The sequence below is a fragment of the Culex quinquefasciatus genome, chromosome 1 (genome assembly GCF_015732765.1).
Source record: "Culex quinquefasciatus strain JHB chromosome 1, VPISU_Cqui_1.0_pri_paternal, whole genome shotgun sequence".
In the NCBI taxonomy this organism is placed as follows: domain Eukaryota; kingdom Metazoa; phylum Arthropoda; class Insecta; order Diptera; family Culicidae; genus Culex; species Culex quinquefasciatus.
In genome coordinates this window covers 103,462,970-103,481,436 of record NC_051861.1, presented here as the reverse complement: position 1 = coordinate 103,481,436, position 18,467 = coordinate 103,462,970, and the positions used below count along the sequence as shown (strand labels likewise).

Below are 18,467 nucleotides of genomic sequence, written 5' to 3'. Positions count from 1 at the left end.
TTTTTTCGCAAATGAACCTCGATTTTGTGTACTCTGTGGTCGTAAATGGTACCACTTTTCTCTCGGCTCGAAGCCATTATTCTCCCGGGCGAGCGCAGCCCAGTTTTGGGAGTAAACTTTTTGTTAGAAAGTATAAATTTTGAATTTATGTTTTCAAACATTTAAACAACATCGCAACATTGCCTTTTATGCAGTTTGGCAAAAATGTGAATCACCTTCCACAAACTTGAAGCGTAATTTTATAGCAACATCCTAAAAAATGTGTGTAATTTTTCTATAATACTTTCACTGTCAGTATAACTGCTCGATTTCTGAATCAAAAAGTAATCAACAGAAACCCGTCGCCATCCAGCGGAGTTGATAAAGGTCACCCAGCCGCTCGATAGTGAGAAAGATGAGAAAAATGACCACAGAATTTTCTGCCCGGATCCGTTGGGGAGAGTGTACCGTGTTGGAAAACTAATAAAAAAGGCAAAAATTGATTGCTTTTGCCCACTTTTCGGGATAAAGTTTTTTTTTCGTTACTGGGATATCTGGCTTTGACGAAGTTTTTTTTGCCCTTTTATTTTTGGGAGGAGAAATTCGGAAAGTGGATATTGTTTCCGGAAATATTGGATCCTGACGGTGGTCGGCATGGACGCGGTTACGGATCGTTGACCGATACGGAAGGAGATCAAAGGATTTGGCAGGTGGTATAATTTTGATTCCTGATCGATTTTGACCCAAGGGTTGGGTTTAATGGGATAGTATTAATATTAAATAAATTTTCCAAATGGGAAATCAACATTCTTAAAACTGAAAATTTAAAAAATATTTCAATCTTCTTCACTATAAATTTAACTCTTGAACAAATGTAGCTCTTACAACAGTTGCGCAAATCACCATAAAACCCCATTCGATAAAATCTGGGTCATTCTGAAATTCTAAACCCCCCCCCTCCTTCTCAAAGTGGATGGAAACCATCCATCGAATTCGGTTCCGCCGCAAAACCTAAACCGCACGCAGTTTCATCAATCAGTCGTCGTCGTCGTTCGTCGGTGGAAATTTGTTTGGGTGCAAATCCGATGAGGGCCCTGTGTCGTTAAGAATCAGAGCACACGGTAACACACAGCATTCCAAAACAGCACTTTGCCGGTCCATTTCAGATGTAAACATTTTTGTGGTCACCCTGTCACGGTCAGTTATTTCAGTTTTAAGTTTGAATATCTTTAACCTAAAACTTTAAGCTCTTGGGTAAAAACATTTTTTTGTTCCGGGACTAGCAGGGTCAGTTCCGATTGCATAAAACCCGCAAACACCGAGCCGCAAACTGAACGCATCACTCGTTACCAGTGCGTTCTTTACCGAGGGGTCCACCAAATAACAAAAATCCTCAAATGCCACCAAGTTCTCGCTCCCGTGCCACCCCTCGTCACCCATCGTCGTTCCGCACTTTGACAGTTTGACTCACCAGACCGCGATAAAAAAGCAAATATTTCACGGCCTTCTACCGATTGCGCTACCGCTGAAAAGTTCTTTTCAAACGTAGAAAACAAAACAAACAAACAAATCAAATCCCAAAACACGAAACAAGCTTACGCAGCCGCGATGCACCCGCGCGAGATCGAAGCAACCCGAACGTGACTCACGATTCCGACTTTTGTTTTGTTGCTTTTGTTCTTGATCGGCTTTTTCGACACACTGAACGCGCGCGCGACCGACCTGTTCCGGACGGTGTAAGCGGTCTAACTGTTTCTTGCCCGGTTTGCCGCGCGCACTCTAAACACTCTCTTCGTCTTCGGCTTCTTCTTTTTCTTCGGCTCAGAGCCGGCTTTGCGGCTCTGCGAAGGTGGCTTAATCGTCGTCGTGTTCGGGAGCACGAAAATTAGAGCTCTTTCTTCGGAACCGAAGGCGAAGACTCTCGATTTTTTCTTGCTGCTCCACTATTGTAAAACTGCATGGCAAATAAACAGCGGTAAAGTTCGCGGTTTTGGTTTGTCGAAGACCGTAAAGTGGTTTGAGTTTGAGTACATTTTGAATTAAATAATGATCAATTTAACAATTTAACAATTTAACAATTTAACAATTTAACAATTTAACAATTTAACAATTTAACAATTTAACAATTTAACAATTTAACAATTTAACAATTTAACAATTTAACAATTTAACAATTTAACAATTTAACAATTTAACAATTTAACAATTTAACAATTTAACAATTTAACAATTTAACAATTTAACAATTTAACAATTTCACAATTTAACAATTTAACAATTTCACAATTTAACAATTTAACAATTTAACAATTTAACAATTTAACAATTTAACAATTTAACAATTTAACAATTTAACAATTTAACAATTTAACAATTTAACAATTTAACAATTTAACAATTTAACAATTTAACAATTTAACAATTTAACAATTTAACAATTTAACAATTTAACAATTTAACAATTTAGCAATTTAACAATTTAACAATTTAACAATTTAACAATTTAACAATTTAACAATTTAACAATTTAACAATTTAACAATTTAACAATTTAACAATTTAACAATTTAACAATTTAACAATTTAACAATTTAACAGTTTAACAATTTAACAATTTAACAATTTAACAATTTAACAATTTAACAATTTAACAATTTAACAATTTAACAATTTAACAATTTAACAATTTAACAATTTAACAATTTAACAATTTAACAATTTAACAATTTAACAATTTAACAATTTAACAATTTAACAATTTAACAATTTAACAATTTAACAATTTAACAATTTAACAATTTAACAATTTAACAATTTAACAATTTAACAATTTAACAATTTAACAATTTAACAATTTAACAATTTAACAATTTAACAATTTAACAATTTAACAATTTAACAATTTAACAATTTAACAATTTAACAATTTAACAATTTAACAATTTAACAATTTAACAATTTAACAATTTAACAATTTAACAATTTAACAATTTAACAATTTAACAATTTAACAATTTAACAATTTAACAATTTAACAATTTAACAATTTAACAATTTAACAATTTAACAATTTAACAATTTAACAATTTAACAATTTAACAATTTAACAATTTAACAATTTAACAATTTAACAATTTAACAATTTAACAATTTAACAATTTAACAATTTAACAATTTAACAATTTAACAATTTAACAATTTAACAATTTAACAATTTAACAATTTAACAATTTAACAATTTAACAATTTAACAATTTAACAATTTAACAATTTAACAATTTAACAATTTAACAGTTTAACAATTTAACAATTTAAATATTTAAATATTTAAATATTTAACAATTTAACAATTTAACAATATAACAATTTAACAATTTAACAATATAACAATTTAACAGCTAAAAACAATAAAACATATTTTTCGCAAATTCAAAACTGGCTGAAATATCCAATTTACGCTTTTTTACAGTTGAACAAAATCTTTGGCAGAATTTATCAAACTTTGTTGACAGTTCTGCCTTTTTAAAACGATTTTTTGATTACACTTTTTTCTTATTTTTTCAATACCGTACAAAATTTGAAACAAAAGGTTAAAATGCAAACCACCGATTTTTAATTTTCATCTATTTGTTTAAATCTTTTTCTCGCTCTTTCTTTCTATGTCTCTCTCTCTTTCTCTCTTTTCCACCACTAAGTCACACGTTCCAATCCACCCACACTCTGTTTTTTTATTTTCCCTCTCTCTCTCTCTCGCTCCTACAGCGGAGGTGATTTCCGAAGGTGATGAAAACTGGGAGCACCCGTGAGCAAGTGGAGAAGGTGGAGACGAGAGGGTGAAAATGAGAGCGAACGCGAAAACAAAACGGGACAAGCTGCAAAAATGCACTACATTTCGCGCAGTGCAAACTGTGTGTGGTTGTGTGTGTGTGTCAGTTTGTGATTGTGTTTTTGAAGCGAAATTGATTCGTTTTTTAGGTGCAATAGGGTTGGTAGTGATTGTTACTTTTCTAAAAATTAAATTATTATTTTTTATATTATGTAAAAACAGGGTTCAAATTGATTTTGAAGGTTTTTTATTATTAAAGCTAAGGACCATCCTAAAATTTTCCCGTGGTTTATGGATGACCCACTACTCACAAATTTATCAAAATATCAGCTAATGTTATAAAATGGTTTTGTTTTATGTGTGGATGCCGACAAAACATGAACAAATTTTGAAATTAAAAAAATAGCATCGTTTGTTGTATTTTCCATCGGTTATAAATATTCTTAACACTGAAAATAATTACTTTCATTTTTTTGACTTGTAAAACATATAATAAAATCCAGTTTCTTACTTTATTATGCACAGAATCCACTACTCCAACTGACGCAAAGATGAAGTTTTATTACCTGTAAATAGAAAATAAAGAAAGAAATTGGGTTAGTATCATGCTTTGACATTACAAATATTTGCTATCTGAAAAGTTAGAAAGTTTTTGAAAGATGTTTGCAATAAATTATATTTTTTAAATATAATTTTTTATTTATAATAAAAGCTCTTGCTTCTCTGAAAAATAAATTTTAGTTTTAGGCTGGCCCCCAAAATTTCAAATATAACTTTCAATTGTCTTATTATTTAATAAAAAGAGGTTTAAAATTTTATTTTCGGTTTAAAATTACAGGAATGCTAAAATAATAATAAATTATATATTTTTAAAATTAAATTATTCTCTATACTTTCCAAGCCTTACAAGTTCCATACTTGAACTAACTTTGAAAGATGTATAATTTGATGGTATAATGTTATAAAACATAGCTTATTACAATTGCATAAAAATTATGTAAATTTACAATATTTTATCTGACTTAAAAATAAGTCCACATTTCTCATACCAGCACAAAAAATAGCTGCATGTTAAGACCTGGGTGTAGATTACACAGCAAAAAATCCGACGGTAAAATCGCATGCAAAAGCATGCACATCACCTTCGTCAAAATAAACACTTAATATTATACACTGCATGTACAATTTTTGCAAACACAAAAAAAAAGTTGCAACCGACGGGATTCAAACCCAGCACCAATAGTAAGGACTGGCGCCTTAGCCCACTCGGCCATCAGACCTATGGAAAATTGTAAGGATAAACACATATATCAGCTTGACATTTCGGTCAAGTAGGTTTCCCATAATGATGGACTACATATTTCAGGGTGTAAAATCACATAAAAAGGTATAAAATAATGCAATATTTATTTTACATCCAGGCTTTTTACACGCAGCTGTATTACTACTTTTTTTTGTTGCATTATGTTATGAAATTCTGTGTAATATTACACCCTGAAATATGTAGCCCATCAGTTGAAACCTACTTGACCGACAAGCTCATAAATGCGTTTGTCCGGTCTGATGGCCGAGCGGGTTAACGCGCTAGTCCTTACTGTTGGGACTGGGTTTTTGAATCCCGCCGGTTGTAATTTTTTTATGTTTAAAAAAATGTTTTTTTTTGACGAAGTTGATGTGCATGCTTTTGCATGCGATTTTATCATCGGATTTTTTGCTGTGTATTTCCTCAATGAAAATGAGTTTGAAAAACGGAAAACAGAATGTATTTTGGATTTTTTGGACAATGCATATTCGGACATTGTACGATAAAACTAGTATGTAAATAATACATTTAATGTGTTTTTAAAACAAATTTAGAAAAACAATTTACAAATTTATAGGCAATTTTGTCAGAACAATTTTTCCACAAAATGTAAAAACTCTTTAAATTTCGAATTCAGTTTGAAATGCAATATAAATCGATATTTTTGCAACCAAAACTAGTTTTACAGAATTTTAGGCAAAATCAATACTCTTTCAACAATTTCACCAAAAAAATATAGGGTAATTCTCCGCCAACTCACACAGCGGTTGCCCCGACCCCTCTTCGATTTGCGTGAAACATTGTCCTATGGGGTAACTTTTGTCCCTGATCACGAATCCGAGGTCCTTTTTTTGATATCTCGTGACGGAGGGGCGGTACGACCCCTTCCGCTTGACACCAAATTTCTATCTCATCACCGTTTCAGGCTGCAAATTGTTGAAAACACCTCTTTTTTCGCATGTTCAAAAATGGAAGGGGTCGTACCGCCCCTCCGTCACGAGATATCAAAAAAACGGACCTCGGATTCGTGATCAGGGATAAAAGTTAACCCTTAGGACAAAGTTTCACGCAAATCGAAGAGCGGTCGGGGCAACTTTTCCCGATTTCGTGTGCGTTGGTAGAGAATTAGGGTATTTTGTTAACAAGCTTATGAAGTTAATTAACTTAATAAAAAACTTTTTTTTTATCAAAGATATTTTCGGTAAAAAATGTTCTATTGTACATACGCAACTGGTGTAATTTTTAACCTAACCAAGCAGTACAACATCATCTTATTTTAAAACTTACAAAAATACATCTTTTTTACAATAAGTAAATTTAGGGGGCACAGTCAGGGTTGCCAGATAAATCTGGGAATGCCAGATTTTTCAAGTGTCTGCCAGAATAAAGATTCACCCTTCTCTGTGCCAGATATTGACAGATTTTGCCAGATTTTTCACTTTATGCTCACTTTGAACATTTTTTATAGATTAAAATGAACGAATATAATTGAAAATAGAATGTTTTTCATAAATAAAATGTAAATTCAACTTTTTTGTGGCCATAAAATCTGTTCTGAATCATCTGATCTCTACAAACTTTTGAATTAATTTATATCTTCCATCCCCTTACCCATTAAAATTTGTTAGATTTTCGTCTGCCAGATTTTTCCAGATTTTTAATAGTTACTTTGCCAGATTTTTCAAATTTTGACCTGGTAACCCTGGGCACAGTTCAAAAAATGTGTAATTATAAACTGAAAAGCTGTCAAAAATTTAAATATTACCTATCTTATTTTTTCGTTTTTTTCCAATTTAGGCGACTTTGATTTGGCTCTAATTTGGCATGTTTATTTCTTAGAGAAAAAAAGTAGACCTGATTTTTTTTGTTTGACGGTTAGGGTGCTCTCATCCAAAAAAGGGTGGCCCAAAATATTGTGTTTTTTGTAAATTTTTGCTAAAACCTCATTTTTCTTTAAAAAAATATTTTGTTTAGGATTGTTTTTTTCATTTGGATCCTTTACGATTGTCGTGGAATGGCTATATTATTTTTGGATTTTTTAGAATATTCAAATTTTTGGAACAACCCTAATTTGGCTAGGACTAACTTGATTGCCTAATTATTAGGGTATTATTAAAAACTAAAGTTTAACTTTTATATGGAATTGTTGTTTGACTAATGTCTACTGTCGACAAAGTACTGAAAGGAAAATCAACATATAAATTATGAAACATGATTTAAATATTTCCACACCGCCAACCCTATTGGCAATCCAAACACATTTGAGTCACAAGAACAACCACGGTTGACAAGTTGACTCAGCAACAACAACAACAGCAAAACCTTTGGCTCAGCTGACGGCATGCAGAGAGAATTATGACCCAAGTGGCAGTGCGCTATGGTGGTGGTTGTTGCTGGTCTTTTACTTTACATTCAAGTGCAACATGATGATGGCAAAATTCATTTTTAGCACACTCGTTAGTTATTTCTGTGAGTGTGTGTATGTGTGTTTGCACCCAACTCACGCGAGTTATTTTCGAATCCAATATCAAAGTCAAAGGCACTATTAAGCAGTATGACTAAGTGCGTATACAAAGTGGCAAACGAGGGTGTCCCTGAAAAAATGCTTTAAAAATGATAAAAATAGATTTTTTTTTCCTCCAGAACACCAGAGTGAAATAAAACGACTTGAAAACTGAGCCATTCTCACGACTTTTTTCAAAGCTGAGTAGTTGTGCATGGCCTTTTAGCGCTTCAAGTGAGCCATAAAAGCGAGCACTCTCTCATGACCTATCCCAAGAGCAAAATGACTCTTATCTCCGTGCCACTTGGCCGGCTCGATTTTCGTTTCGCTCGCTTTGGTGTCGATTTTCTTTTGGCCTTTTCTTTCTTTCTTTGTGATGCAGTTTTGCTATTTTTTTTACTATTAGAAGAGAGACATTTTGGTTTCCAAATAGACTCCTCGCTGGTCAAATATGAAGTTCACATTTTTGTGCAGTGCTTTCGTAGCAACTTGGCTTTTTGCTTGGAAGGTAAGTCAACTTGTTTTTGTCCATTGAAATTTGAATGTTGGAAGATAGAAGTTTGAAGTTGGAAGTTGGAAGTAGGAAGTAGCAAGTTGGAAATTGAAAGCTGGAAATTGGAAGTTGGAAGTAGGAAGTATGAAGTTCGAAGTTGGAAGTAGGAAGTAGGAAGTGGGAAATTGGGAGATGAAAGTTAGAAGTTGGAAGTTGGAAGTGGGAAGTTGGAAGTTGGATGTTGGAAGTAGGAACTTGGCAGTAGGAACTTGGAAGATGAAAGTTGGAAGTAGGAAGTAGGAACTTGGAAGATGAAAGTTGGAAGTTGGAAGTTGGAAGTAGAAACTTGACAGTAGGAACTTGGAAGATGAAAGTTGGAAGTTGGAAGTAGGAAGTAGGAACTTGGAAGATGAAAGTTGGAAGTTGGAAGTTGGAAGTTGGAAGTTGGAAATTGGAAGTTGGAAGTTGGAAGTAGGAAGAAGAATGTGGAAACTAGGAAGTTGAAAGTAAGAAGTAGGAAGTGGAATAAGGAAGTTGGGAGTAAGAAGTAGGGAGTTGGAATAAGGAAGTTGGAAGTAAGAAGTAGGAAGTTTGAAGTTTGAAGTACGAAGTTGAATGTTGGAAGTTGGAAGTTGAAAGTTGAAAGTAGGAACTAGGAAGTAGGACAAAGGAAGTAGGAAGTTGGAAATTGGGAGCTGGAAGTTGGAAGTTGGAAGTATGAAGTTGGAAGTATGAAGTTGGCAGTTGGAAGTAGGAAGTTGGAAGTAGAAAGAAGGAAGTAGGAAGTTGAAAGTTGGATATTGAAAGTTGGAAGTAGGAAAAAGGAAGTTGGAAGTAGGAATTTGGAAGTTGGAAGATGAAAGTTGAAAGCTGAAGTAGGAAGTAGGAAGTAGGAAGTAGAAAGTAGGGAGTAGGAAGTAGGAAGTAGGAAGTAGGAAGTTGGAAGTTGGAAATTGGAAGTTGGAAGTTAGAAGTTAGAAGTTAAGTTGGAAGTTGGAAGTTGGAAGTTTGAAGTTGGAAGTTGGAAGATGGAAGTTGGAAGTTGGATGTTGCATGTTGGAAATTGAAAGCTGGAAATTGGAAGTTGGAAGTTGGAAGTAGGAAGTTAGAAGTTCGAAGTTGAAAGTTGGAAGTAGGAAGTAGGAAGTAGGAAGTGGGAAATTGGGAGATGAAAGTTAGAATTTGGAAGTTGGAAGTTGGAAGTGGGAAGTTGTAAGTTGGATGTTGGAAGTTGGAAGTTGGAAGTTGGAAGTAGGAAGTTGAAAATTGGAAGCTGGAAGTTGGAATTTGGAAGTAGGAAGTTGGAAGTGGGAAATTGGAAGTAGCAAGTTGGAAGTTGGAAGTAGGAGATGAATGTTGGAAGTGGTATGTTGAAAGTAGGAAGTTGGAAGTTGGAAGTAGAATATAGAAAGAAGGAAGTTGGAAGTAGAAAATAGAAAGTAGGAAGTCGGAAGCTGTTTAGTTTTCGAATAATCAATAGTAGCCAACTTCACCCTACTCAACACAATACCAACCCCCCTGGGCAAGCCATTATCCCACCTCGGGACGAAACTTGGTATGGCACTCGGCCTGGCCCTGTTAAGGGGGCTCAGACCAGTGACCTATGACGCGGGACGCGGCCTGTGAGAAGGCATATTATATTTATGAAGTTCTAATGGCAAAGTAGGCTCGGAACTGACTTTGGGCGGGTCCCTAGAAGTTAGATTGTCCAAGTGAATAAAAAAAGCTAGGTGGCGCCACACGACAACTTTGAGACACCATGGTGAGACGGCGGTCACTGCTGAGGTGTAAATGGTTGCCAAAGTAGACCAGAGAGAGAGAGAGAGAGAGGAAAACTAATCGCAAAGCCCGCATCAGAACTATTTCCTACCACGGGGTGGGTTTGGCCTGGGTTGTGAGCTATGACGGTTTTTTCTTCTTTCTTTTCTTGGAAAAGATCATTCGATAAACCTAACAGTGCACAGTGTGAGGGAAATAGAAAATAAACTTGGTTCCGAGAACTTTTTGATTGACTCGATGCGGGAGCTTTTTCAGGGAGGAGGATTATGAAAGGCATCAAATAGCGCGCCAGCTTCTGCGAAAAGTTCATCAAGTATGGTTTCGACAACGCGTGCACGGTGCCAGGAAAATGTTTATTAAAAGACGCTTACAAAAATATCCAGAGCTAAGTGTGATTTTTAAAGATATTAAATGCTGGATGATTAAACTAATGTCAAAATCATAAAATTCATTCCAACTAAACAGGACATCAAATCCAATTAGCACACAATCCTAATTGAATGGAAGTTAAACTTTGCGGTTTCCCCAGGTACTGTTGAACGGTCTGAGAGTCTCCAAACAAAACTCCAACCGTAAACATTCGTAACCACAGCGAGTCCCTCTTGGACTGGTCAGCTGGTGGCGCTGATGGTCCTCGGTGGGATTAGAGCACTGGACCACTTCCCAACGCGAGGGAAAAGGGATAATCCTGGCCCACTCCCCAGCAAAAACAAACAAATTGGTGGGCGTGTGGGAGGGGTTGTGTGGTCAAAATGGCTAATTACTATTCATTAGCTACCGCACGGGAGTTGCTACCGGTGGAAAATTCCTTTCCATGGAACTCCACTCTCTCGGTGGTATTTTGGGGAAGGTTCTGAGTAGGTGGCCACCCACTTGACTAATTTTGGGGAATCCTTTCGCCCGCCGGGATCGATACAGATCGTTGCTGGCTAATGAATTTCAATTTAGCTGATTAGAATCTACGGTTTGCGTGGGAGGAGGTCGAAGTTAGAGCTTCCTAGGAATATTGGAAAGAGCATTCACAGGTCATTGAAGCATTTTTTGATTCCATGAATACTGTTTTAATACTGTTTAACAAATTAAGCTAAATTGATGGTGTTCGCGCGTGTGGTCGGTTCGGGGATTTCGGACCCAGAAAAACACCGTTTTTACACTATTATAAAACACTTTATTACGCGAACAGAAAAACGTTTATTCTAACGTGCAAACGGTCGGGTGTAGTCAACGGTTTATTTAAGACTATAATCTAAAATCCATTGTACATGGGAGGCTGGCCGGGAGAGATCAAGTAGAGCGAGGATTCCCTCTGCTCTCTGCTGGCTCTCATCAAAGATGGACCAGGGACGGTGTGAGAAAGACAAGGACAGTGTAACATTTATTCGTGTGGATCACATTTAGGGTGTAACAAAATTAAATTTGATCTCTCGCGCTATCATACCGGCCGCCTTGGAATCACACTGATTCAAATCATCTTCTCCGTGTCGCTATCACAACTACTACTCTAATTCCCACTGATAACCCACTGGTTTGTTTTTGTTTTGTTCCTTATCCGTTATCTTCGTCTCTTATCTACTTCTACTGTTTCTGCTATTACCCTAAGTCAAGATTGGTCATTGTTCTCCTTATATACTAGCGATCGCGGCTGCGGCCGTCGATCGAACAATAGCCAGATATTTTTCTTCTTCTGGACGGGCTGGATCGTGCATTTTGCTGCAGTCAAAATGCAACGATTTTGCGTAAAATTCTGCTGTTTCTGGACTGGACTGGACCTCGGGCAATCAATCTGGATGCCGCGCTGCTGCTGGGGACGCTGCTAGGTCGATAGGTGCCGTGGTGCTCTGCCAAATCTTGATTTTGTCGTTCTTTCAGGTGCTGTCTCAACATGGCGTCGATCGAAAGCAGGTCGACCTTGAACTTGGGCTGGAACTGGGATGTACTGCTACCGTCTGCTGGTGTTGATTTGAAATGCTGCTCTGCTGTGCTCGATCGGTTGATTTTCTGTTTGTTGCGGGGGTGGATGCTTCGATGCGCTGCGGTTGTTGTTCGACGGCGTGTCGCCGACGTCGGTTGTCGGTTCGTCTGTCTGCTTGCTTGCTGCTGTTGATCTGTGCTGGTCTGTGCTGAACGCAAAGCCACCGTGCGTGGGTGGCGCCGTGCGTGATCTGCTGCTCTGGTGCCTGATGCTATCGGTGACGCCGACGTCGGCGTCGATGCGATGCGAGACTCCCTAATCAGATGAGAGGGTGCTTTTTAATCAGTTAAATTATATTCAAAAACGACTTGCCTGAACTGGGGGAGACCTCCGTGGCCTCCCCCGACGCCTCCTGGCGTCGCTGTTAACCCTCAGCGGTTACCGACACGATGGTTCTCCGGGTGTACGATGCTGCGATGACGGGGGTTGGCTCCATCGGGCTGCGATTGGGAACGAGCTGGCCAAGCTCGCTGCTGGTCGTCGCAGATGGGACCGGGAGGACGTCTCCTCCGCTGCTGTCATCGTGTGCGTGTGTGTACCTCGAAGAGTTCCAAACGTGGAATGGATTTAGCTGGGTTCAGAATTGGGAGCAGTCTTTGCGACTGAAATGGCGCTGAGCGCCGCTGTTTTCTGTTAATCCGTAACCGTGCTGTGCTGGCAAGTGTCCAGCGAAATCGCAAGCAAACATCCTTCATGCAAAACCACCACCGAAACAAAACAGGTTACCTCAGAGCATTTCGAAAGTTCCGATCTTTTGAACGGCCTCCGAGCGCAGAACGACCCGCAGGTCTGGGCGCAGACAGGGTGGCGACTCTGGAGGAAAAAGATTCGGTGAACTTTTTGAAATTCAAAACAACACATAACTTAACTGGTGTGCGGAGGCCTTCCGACCTCCGCCGTTGGAGGAGTCCTAGTTCTCCCCTTGCGCGGTAGAAAGGTTGTCACGGATCGGCAGGATGCAAATCTTAGAGATCGCACGCTGATAGCTGCCGTCCTTTGTGCGCACCGTGACGACACGGATGTTGCCGTCAGCTCCCGGGTGGATATCGGAAACGCGTCCGAGCTGCCACTTCAACGGCGGGAGATTCTCGTCCTTCAGTAGGACCATGGTTCCGACAGCAACGTTGTCCTTTTGCTTTGTCCACTTTGTGCGGTTGTGCAGGTCCGACAGGTAGAGGTTGGACCACTTCTTCCAAAGCTGCTGCGTGTAACGCTGGACGGTTTGCCAGGCCGACAATCTGTTCTCGGGAATGTGGTCGAGGTTTGGCTCAGGAATCGCAGTGAGTGGACGCTGGATCAGGAAGTGACCTGGGGTCAGCGCTTCAAAGTCTGCGGGGTCGTTGCTGAGCGGCGTGAGCGGTCGCGAGTTGAGGATCGCTTCGATTTGAACCAGCACAGTCTGGAACTCGTCATACAACAGGGTGTGCAACCCGATCGTGCGTTTGAACAGCAACTTGAAGCTCTTCACCGCAGACTCCCAGAGGCCGCCGAAGTTCGGCGAGCGGGCGGGAATGAACTTGAATTCGATGCTTTCGTTCGCTGTTTCGCGGATGATCTCCTCTTCGAACTGCTGACTTAGGAACAGCTTGGCGAGTTCGCTCAGCTCACGTCTTGCGCCGACGAAGTTCTTGGCGTTGTCGCACATGACCAGCTTCGGTTTGCCACGCCGGGCAGTGAACCGTTTGAGGGCCGCCAGAAATGCCTGCGTCGTTAGGTCTGCTGCTAGTTCTAGGTGAACGGCCTTGGTGACCAGGCAGACGAAGATGGCAACGAAGCACTTCACTGGGCGAGCTCGGCGCTGCGGGTACGCGACCTGGAAAGGTCCGCAGTAGTCAACTCCGACTCGTGCGAACGGTGTGCACGGTGTGACTCGTTCGGGCGGCAGATCCGCCATGAGCTGGTCCAGAACCTTCGGCTTGACACGGAAGCAATCGACACACTTGTGAATCACCTCGCGAACGAGGTTGCGGATGTTGATCGGCCAGAACCGTTCACGCACAGCAGAGATCAACAGTTGTTGTCCAGCGTGAAACATGGTCTCGTGATAGTGTGTAACAATAAGCTTCGTGAACGGATGACGATGGTCGAGAATGTACGGATGCTTTCGGTTGTCCGAGACTGCGGCGTGCTGCAACCGGCCGCCGACGCACAGGATTCCATCGACGATTCTTGGGTTCAGCGCAGCAATGCGGGAGTTGCTTGGAATCGCGCGATCTCTGAACAGAGCATCGTACTCTTCCGGGAAGCATTCTCGTTGAGCGAGGCGCACCAGCTTCTTCAAAGCGACCTCGAGCTCTTCAGCCGTCAACGGACCAACTCTGCGACAGTGCTTGTTCGCCGCACGGCTGTTGAAACAGAAGCGGCAGATTACAGCGGTCGTCCGTATTGTCACGGTGTACGACGAATTCGCTGTAAACAGTCTGCAGGGCTCGGCGTCATGTGCAACTGCAGCGACAGCGTTGTGTTCCTCTAGTTCTTCGTGGTCGAAGTCTGCTGCGTTCGGCACTTGAGCGTGCGGCCAGTGCTGGTGGTCGAGACTCAGCCAACCAGGACCGTTGAACCAGAGCTTTGAGTACTGCAGCTGCATCGGCGTCATGCCGCGAGAAATGATGTCAGCTGGGTTCTCTAATCCGGGCACATGGTCCCAAGATCCGCTCTCCGTCAGGTGTTGAATCTCGGACACACGGTTGGCCACGAACTGGTTCCATCTGGACGGTAGTGACGCAAGCCAGCAGCGTACGATCATGGAATCCGTCCAGAAGAATGCTTTGCCTCGGAAGTTGATGGCGTTGGCCACCTTCTCGTACAGATGCGCCAGCAGCAGAGCGGACGCCAGCTCCAGGCGGGGAATCGACTGCTTACGCTTCTTCTTCTTCAGGTTCTCGATCGGTGCGATGCGGGATTTGGAGGCCAGCAAGCGTACGGTGACGTCGCCGTTGGCCGAAACGGTTCGGATGTAGATGCACGCACCATAAGCGTTGACTGAAGCGTCGCAGAACCCGTGAAGCTGCACATTCTGGTCATCTGCACCTGTGCCAATCCAGCGGGGTATCGACAGGCTGTCTAGACCGGCTAGATTTCTGCGGTATTCACGCCAGTACTCCTGCAGATCTTCTGGCAGAGCGGCGTCCCAGTCCAGTTCCATGCGCCACAGCTTCTGCACGAAGATTTTGCTTGGACGACGACAGGACCGATCAGCCCGTACGGGTCGAAGATCATGGCCATGTCTGAGGCCACGACACGCTTCGTGATCACTGCAACGTCGTTCCACTTTGGCGATCTGAAACGGAAACAGTCCGTACTTGGCTCCCAGACGAGCCCGAGCGTCTTGACGGTTGCGTCAGACGTGTCCAGTTCAAGCAGAGTCCGTTCGTCGCGAAGATGTTCCGGGACGTCGAGCAGGATGTCTCGAGAGTTTGAATGCCACTTTCGCAACGAGAATCCGCCAGATTCCATCAGATCGACCATTTCGGCGACTAGCTCTTTTCCTTCTGCGACCGTGTGCGCACCTGCCAGCATGTCGTCAACGTAGAAGTCACGTTTGAGGACCTTGGCAGCGGATGGGTGCGTCTTTTCTCCGATCTCACCGAGTTTTTGCAAGCACTTTGTTGCTAAATACGGCGCAGACGCCGTTCCGTACGTGACAGTTGTCAGCTCGTAGATTCGGATGGGTTCGTCCACATTGTCTCTCCAAACGATTCTCTGCAGTCTCTGGTCGTCAGGCTGGACGCGAATCATACGGTACATCTTGGCGATGTCAGCGACGATGGCAACAGCGTGGAGTCGAAAGCGTAGCGCAATGTCCAGTAAATCGTCCTGCACAACTGGTCCCACCATGAGCGCATCGTTCAGAGCAACTCCGGTAGACGTGCGACACGAAGCATCAAACACCACGCGGAGCTTCGTAGTGGTGCTGTCCGGCCTCAAGACGCAGTGGTGTGGCAGGTAATACGCTAACTCTCCCCCGGCCGTGTCGCCGGCAACCCGTTTCATGTGTCCCATGGCCTCGTACTCGTGAATAAAATCACTGTACTGTTGTTTCAGGTCTGGATTTGCTGACAGCCGCTTCTCCAGTCCCAGGAAGCGTTTAATGGCTGTTGATCTGGACTCACCGAGACGCTGGACAGCGTACTTCTTCTTGGGCAGCGTCACAACAAATCTGCCAGTTTCGTCACGAACCGTCGTCTCCTCGAACAGCTGCTCGCACGTGGATTCTTCGATCGAGTGCGTGCTCTTGGTGCGGCACGTTTCCAGTTCCCAAAATCTAGTCAGCAGCTCGTCGATTGCCGCGACGGATACGAGAGACGTCGATTCTGGAACGCTGCCGGGAAGCCGGCCGGAAATAATCCAACCGAACACCGTGTTGTGCAGCGTGGGACCGTCTGCAGTTGGTTTCACCCGTTCGTCCGTCAGCAAGTCCAGGTAGAACTCGGCACCAATAATGACGTCCACTGGGCCGGTTTTGTGGAACTCCGGATCAGCCAGGAACATCCAGTCGGGCAGCTGAATTGTAGACGGGTCGATGTACGACGTCGGCAGCGAGATGTTGAGCTTGGGCAGGACGTGGAACTGCATCTCCGACTCGTACGCTGAAATCTGATCGGAACGCGGACCGACATCTGCACGCACGAGCAGCGTCGACACGCAACGGGAAGTTCCGATCCCTTGGATCGGCAAATACGACGATTGTCGCTCAAATTTGAATCTTCGCGAGAACTCTCTGGTCATCAGACAGTGCTGTGAGCACGAGTCAAGAAGCGCACGCGCTAGCAGCGTGTTTCCGAAGCGGTCTTTAATACGGATGAGCGCGGTTGACAGGATAATGTTGTGTGTGGGTGTGACGGGTAGTGCAACGTAGTTTTGGCTAGTGATTTGTGGCTGTGTGGCTTGAGAGTCTGTAGTCTGTAGGTTAGTCGGATTAGCAGGTGCATTGTTGGCTGGAGTGTGTGTTGTCTGATTCGTGTTCTGTGGTCTGGGTTGTTGTCGCTGTACTGAGGTCGTCGCGGTTGGTCTCGACTGCTGTTGTGGAACGGAGGATCTCATCTGATCGTTGTGCAGCATCGAGTGGTGTTTCTGGTGACAGTGGTGGCAAGTTCCTCCTTCGCACGTCCGCGGGTAATGTCCAGGCTTCAGGCAGTTTCTGCACAACTTGTTCCTCGAAACAGCGTCGTTGCGCTCCGAGATCGTCATTTTCTGGAACTTGAAGCACCGGAACGGGGTGTGCCACGGGCCGCTGCAAAACTGACACTGGTTGCTGCTCCGCACAGCAGTGTGACAGACCGCTGCCTTCGGAGGCCGCTGTTCCGACGGTTTCGCTTTCGCTCGTTTGATCGACTGAAGAACCGAACAGTGGCCGCGCAGGTACTCCAGTAGAGCCTTGTAGGTTGGGACTTCCTTGCTGTTGTGGTGGGTCTCCCAATTCCTAAGCGTGGCCGAGTCCAGCTTTGAGCACAGGACGTGCGCCATAACCGTACTCCAGTCGGCAGTCTTTTCGCCCATCTTGTCCAGCATCTGCAGATTTTTCTCAAACTCACCGAGCAGGTGGCTGAGACCGTCGTACGACTCCTTGGTCAGCGGTTCCAGATCCAGAATGACATCGAGGTGGGCTTTCACGATCAGCTTCTTGTTTCCGTACTCCTCCTCCAGCGCGTTCCACGCGACGGAGTAGTTTTCTTCCGACAGGTCGATGCCACTGATCTCCAGCAATGCAGGACCAGAAAGTGACGATTGGAGGTAGGTGAACTTGTCCATCGATGTCAGCTTCGAGTTCCGGTGGATGAGACTTTTGAAGGTGTCACGGAAGGTCACCCACTCGCGCAGATTTCCACTGAAGTTCGGCAGATGAATGTCAGGCAGCTTGACGCGCAACGGAAACGAGGTATCCGCATCACCAACACTTGGAGCTGTCTGCGCGACGTCCTTGACCGGCCGCTTCGCAATCAGCATCGCCTTGACCTTGCAGAATTTGTTGTCGAACTCCTGCACCACCTGTAGATTGGCCTCTTCACGATGTGACACGACCTCCTGCTTGACCTTCGGCTCCGCATCCGCGTACTTGGCCGCATCCTTTTCTTCCAGCAGCAACTCCAGCTTCGTCCGTAGGTTCGTAAACTCCAGGTACACGTCGTTCAGCATTCCGAGTCGAACTTCCAGCTGGCACTCGTGTTCTTCCGCCTTGTAGTGCTCGACGAACTGATTCAGCACCTCCAGTTTGTTCAGCAGGATCTCCTGCTTCTTCCGCAAAGTCTGCAGATCGCCCATCGTGACTACTGATCGCCAACTGAATAACATTCACTTCACTTTCAGATTCACCAGAGACAGACGGATCGACTCGACGTTCCACGACGCGACCGCGCAAGACAGATTGCGAACTGTACGACCCAGTATTGACAGCAGCGACAGGGGAATCGACCAGGGAATTCCAGAGGACCAGACAGAACAACACAACACTCATGCAACCTGACCAGACTAATAAAAACTCTCGTGCAATTTTATTTTGTAAACCAACTTTATTTTCGTCCGCAAAAGCCAAACTAACCGAGCCACCGTACTACGTGCAAATACTCTCCTGAATCTGCTTCGAAATCCGCCAAATCCGTTCCGAAAGTTCCA

The 18,467-nt window shown here is 42.8% G+C and overlaps 2 protein-coding genes across 2 annotated transcripts in view; both read right to left on the bottom strand.

The window, feature by feature from the left end:
• LOC6049292 overlaps nt 1–18,467 on the bottom strand; it is a 290,210-nt gene that overhangs the window by 212,159 nt on the left and 59,584 nt on the right. The window lies entirely within an intron of this gene.
• Nucleotides 12,766–18,116, bottom strand: LOC119770945. Its single transcript, XM_038266469.1, has 2 exons — nt 15,047–18,116; nt 12,766–14,966 (listed from the first exon to the last, which is right to left on the bottom strand). Exons 1-2 carry the CDS (start codon nt 18,114–18,116, stop codon nt 12,766–12,768), a joined length of 5,271 nt encoding a protein of 1,756 aa, XP_038122397.1.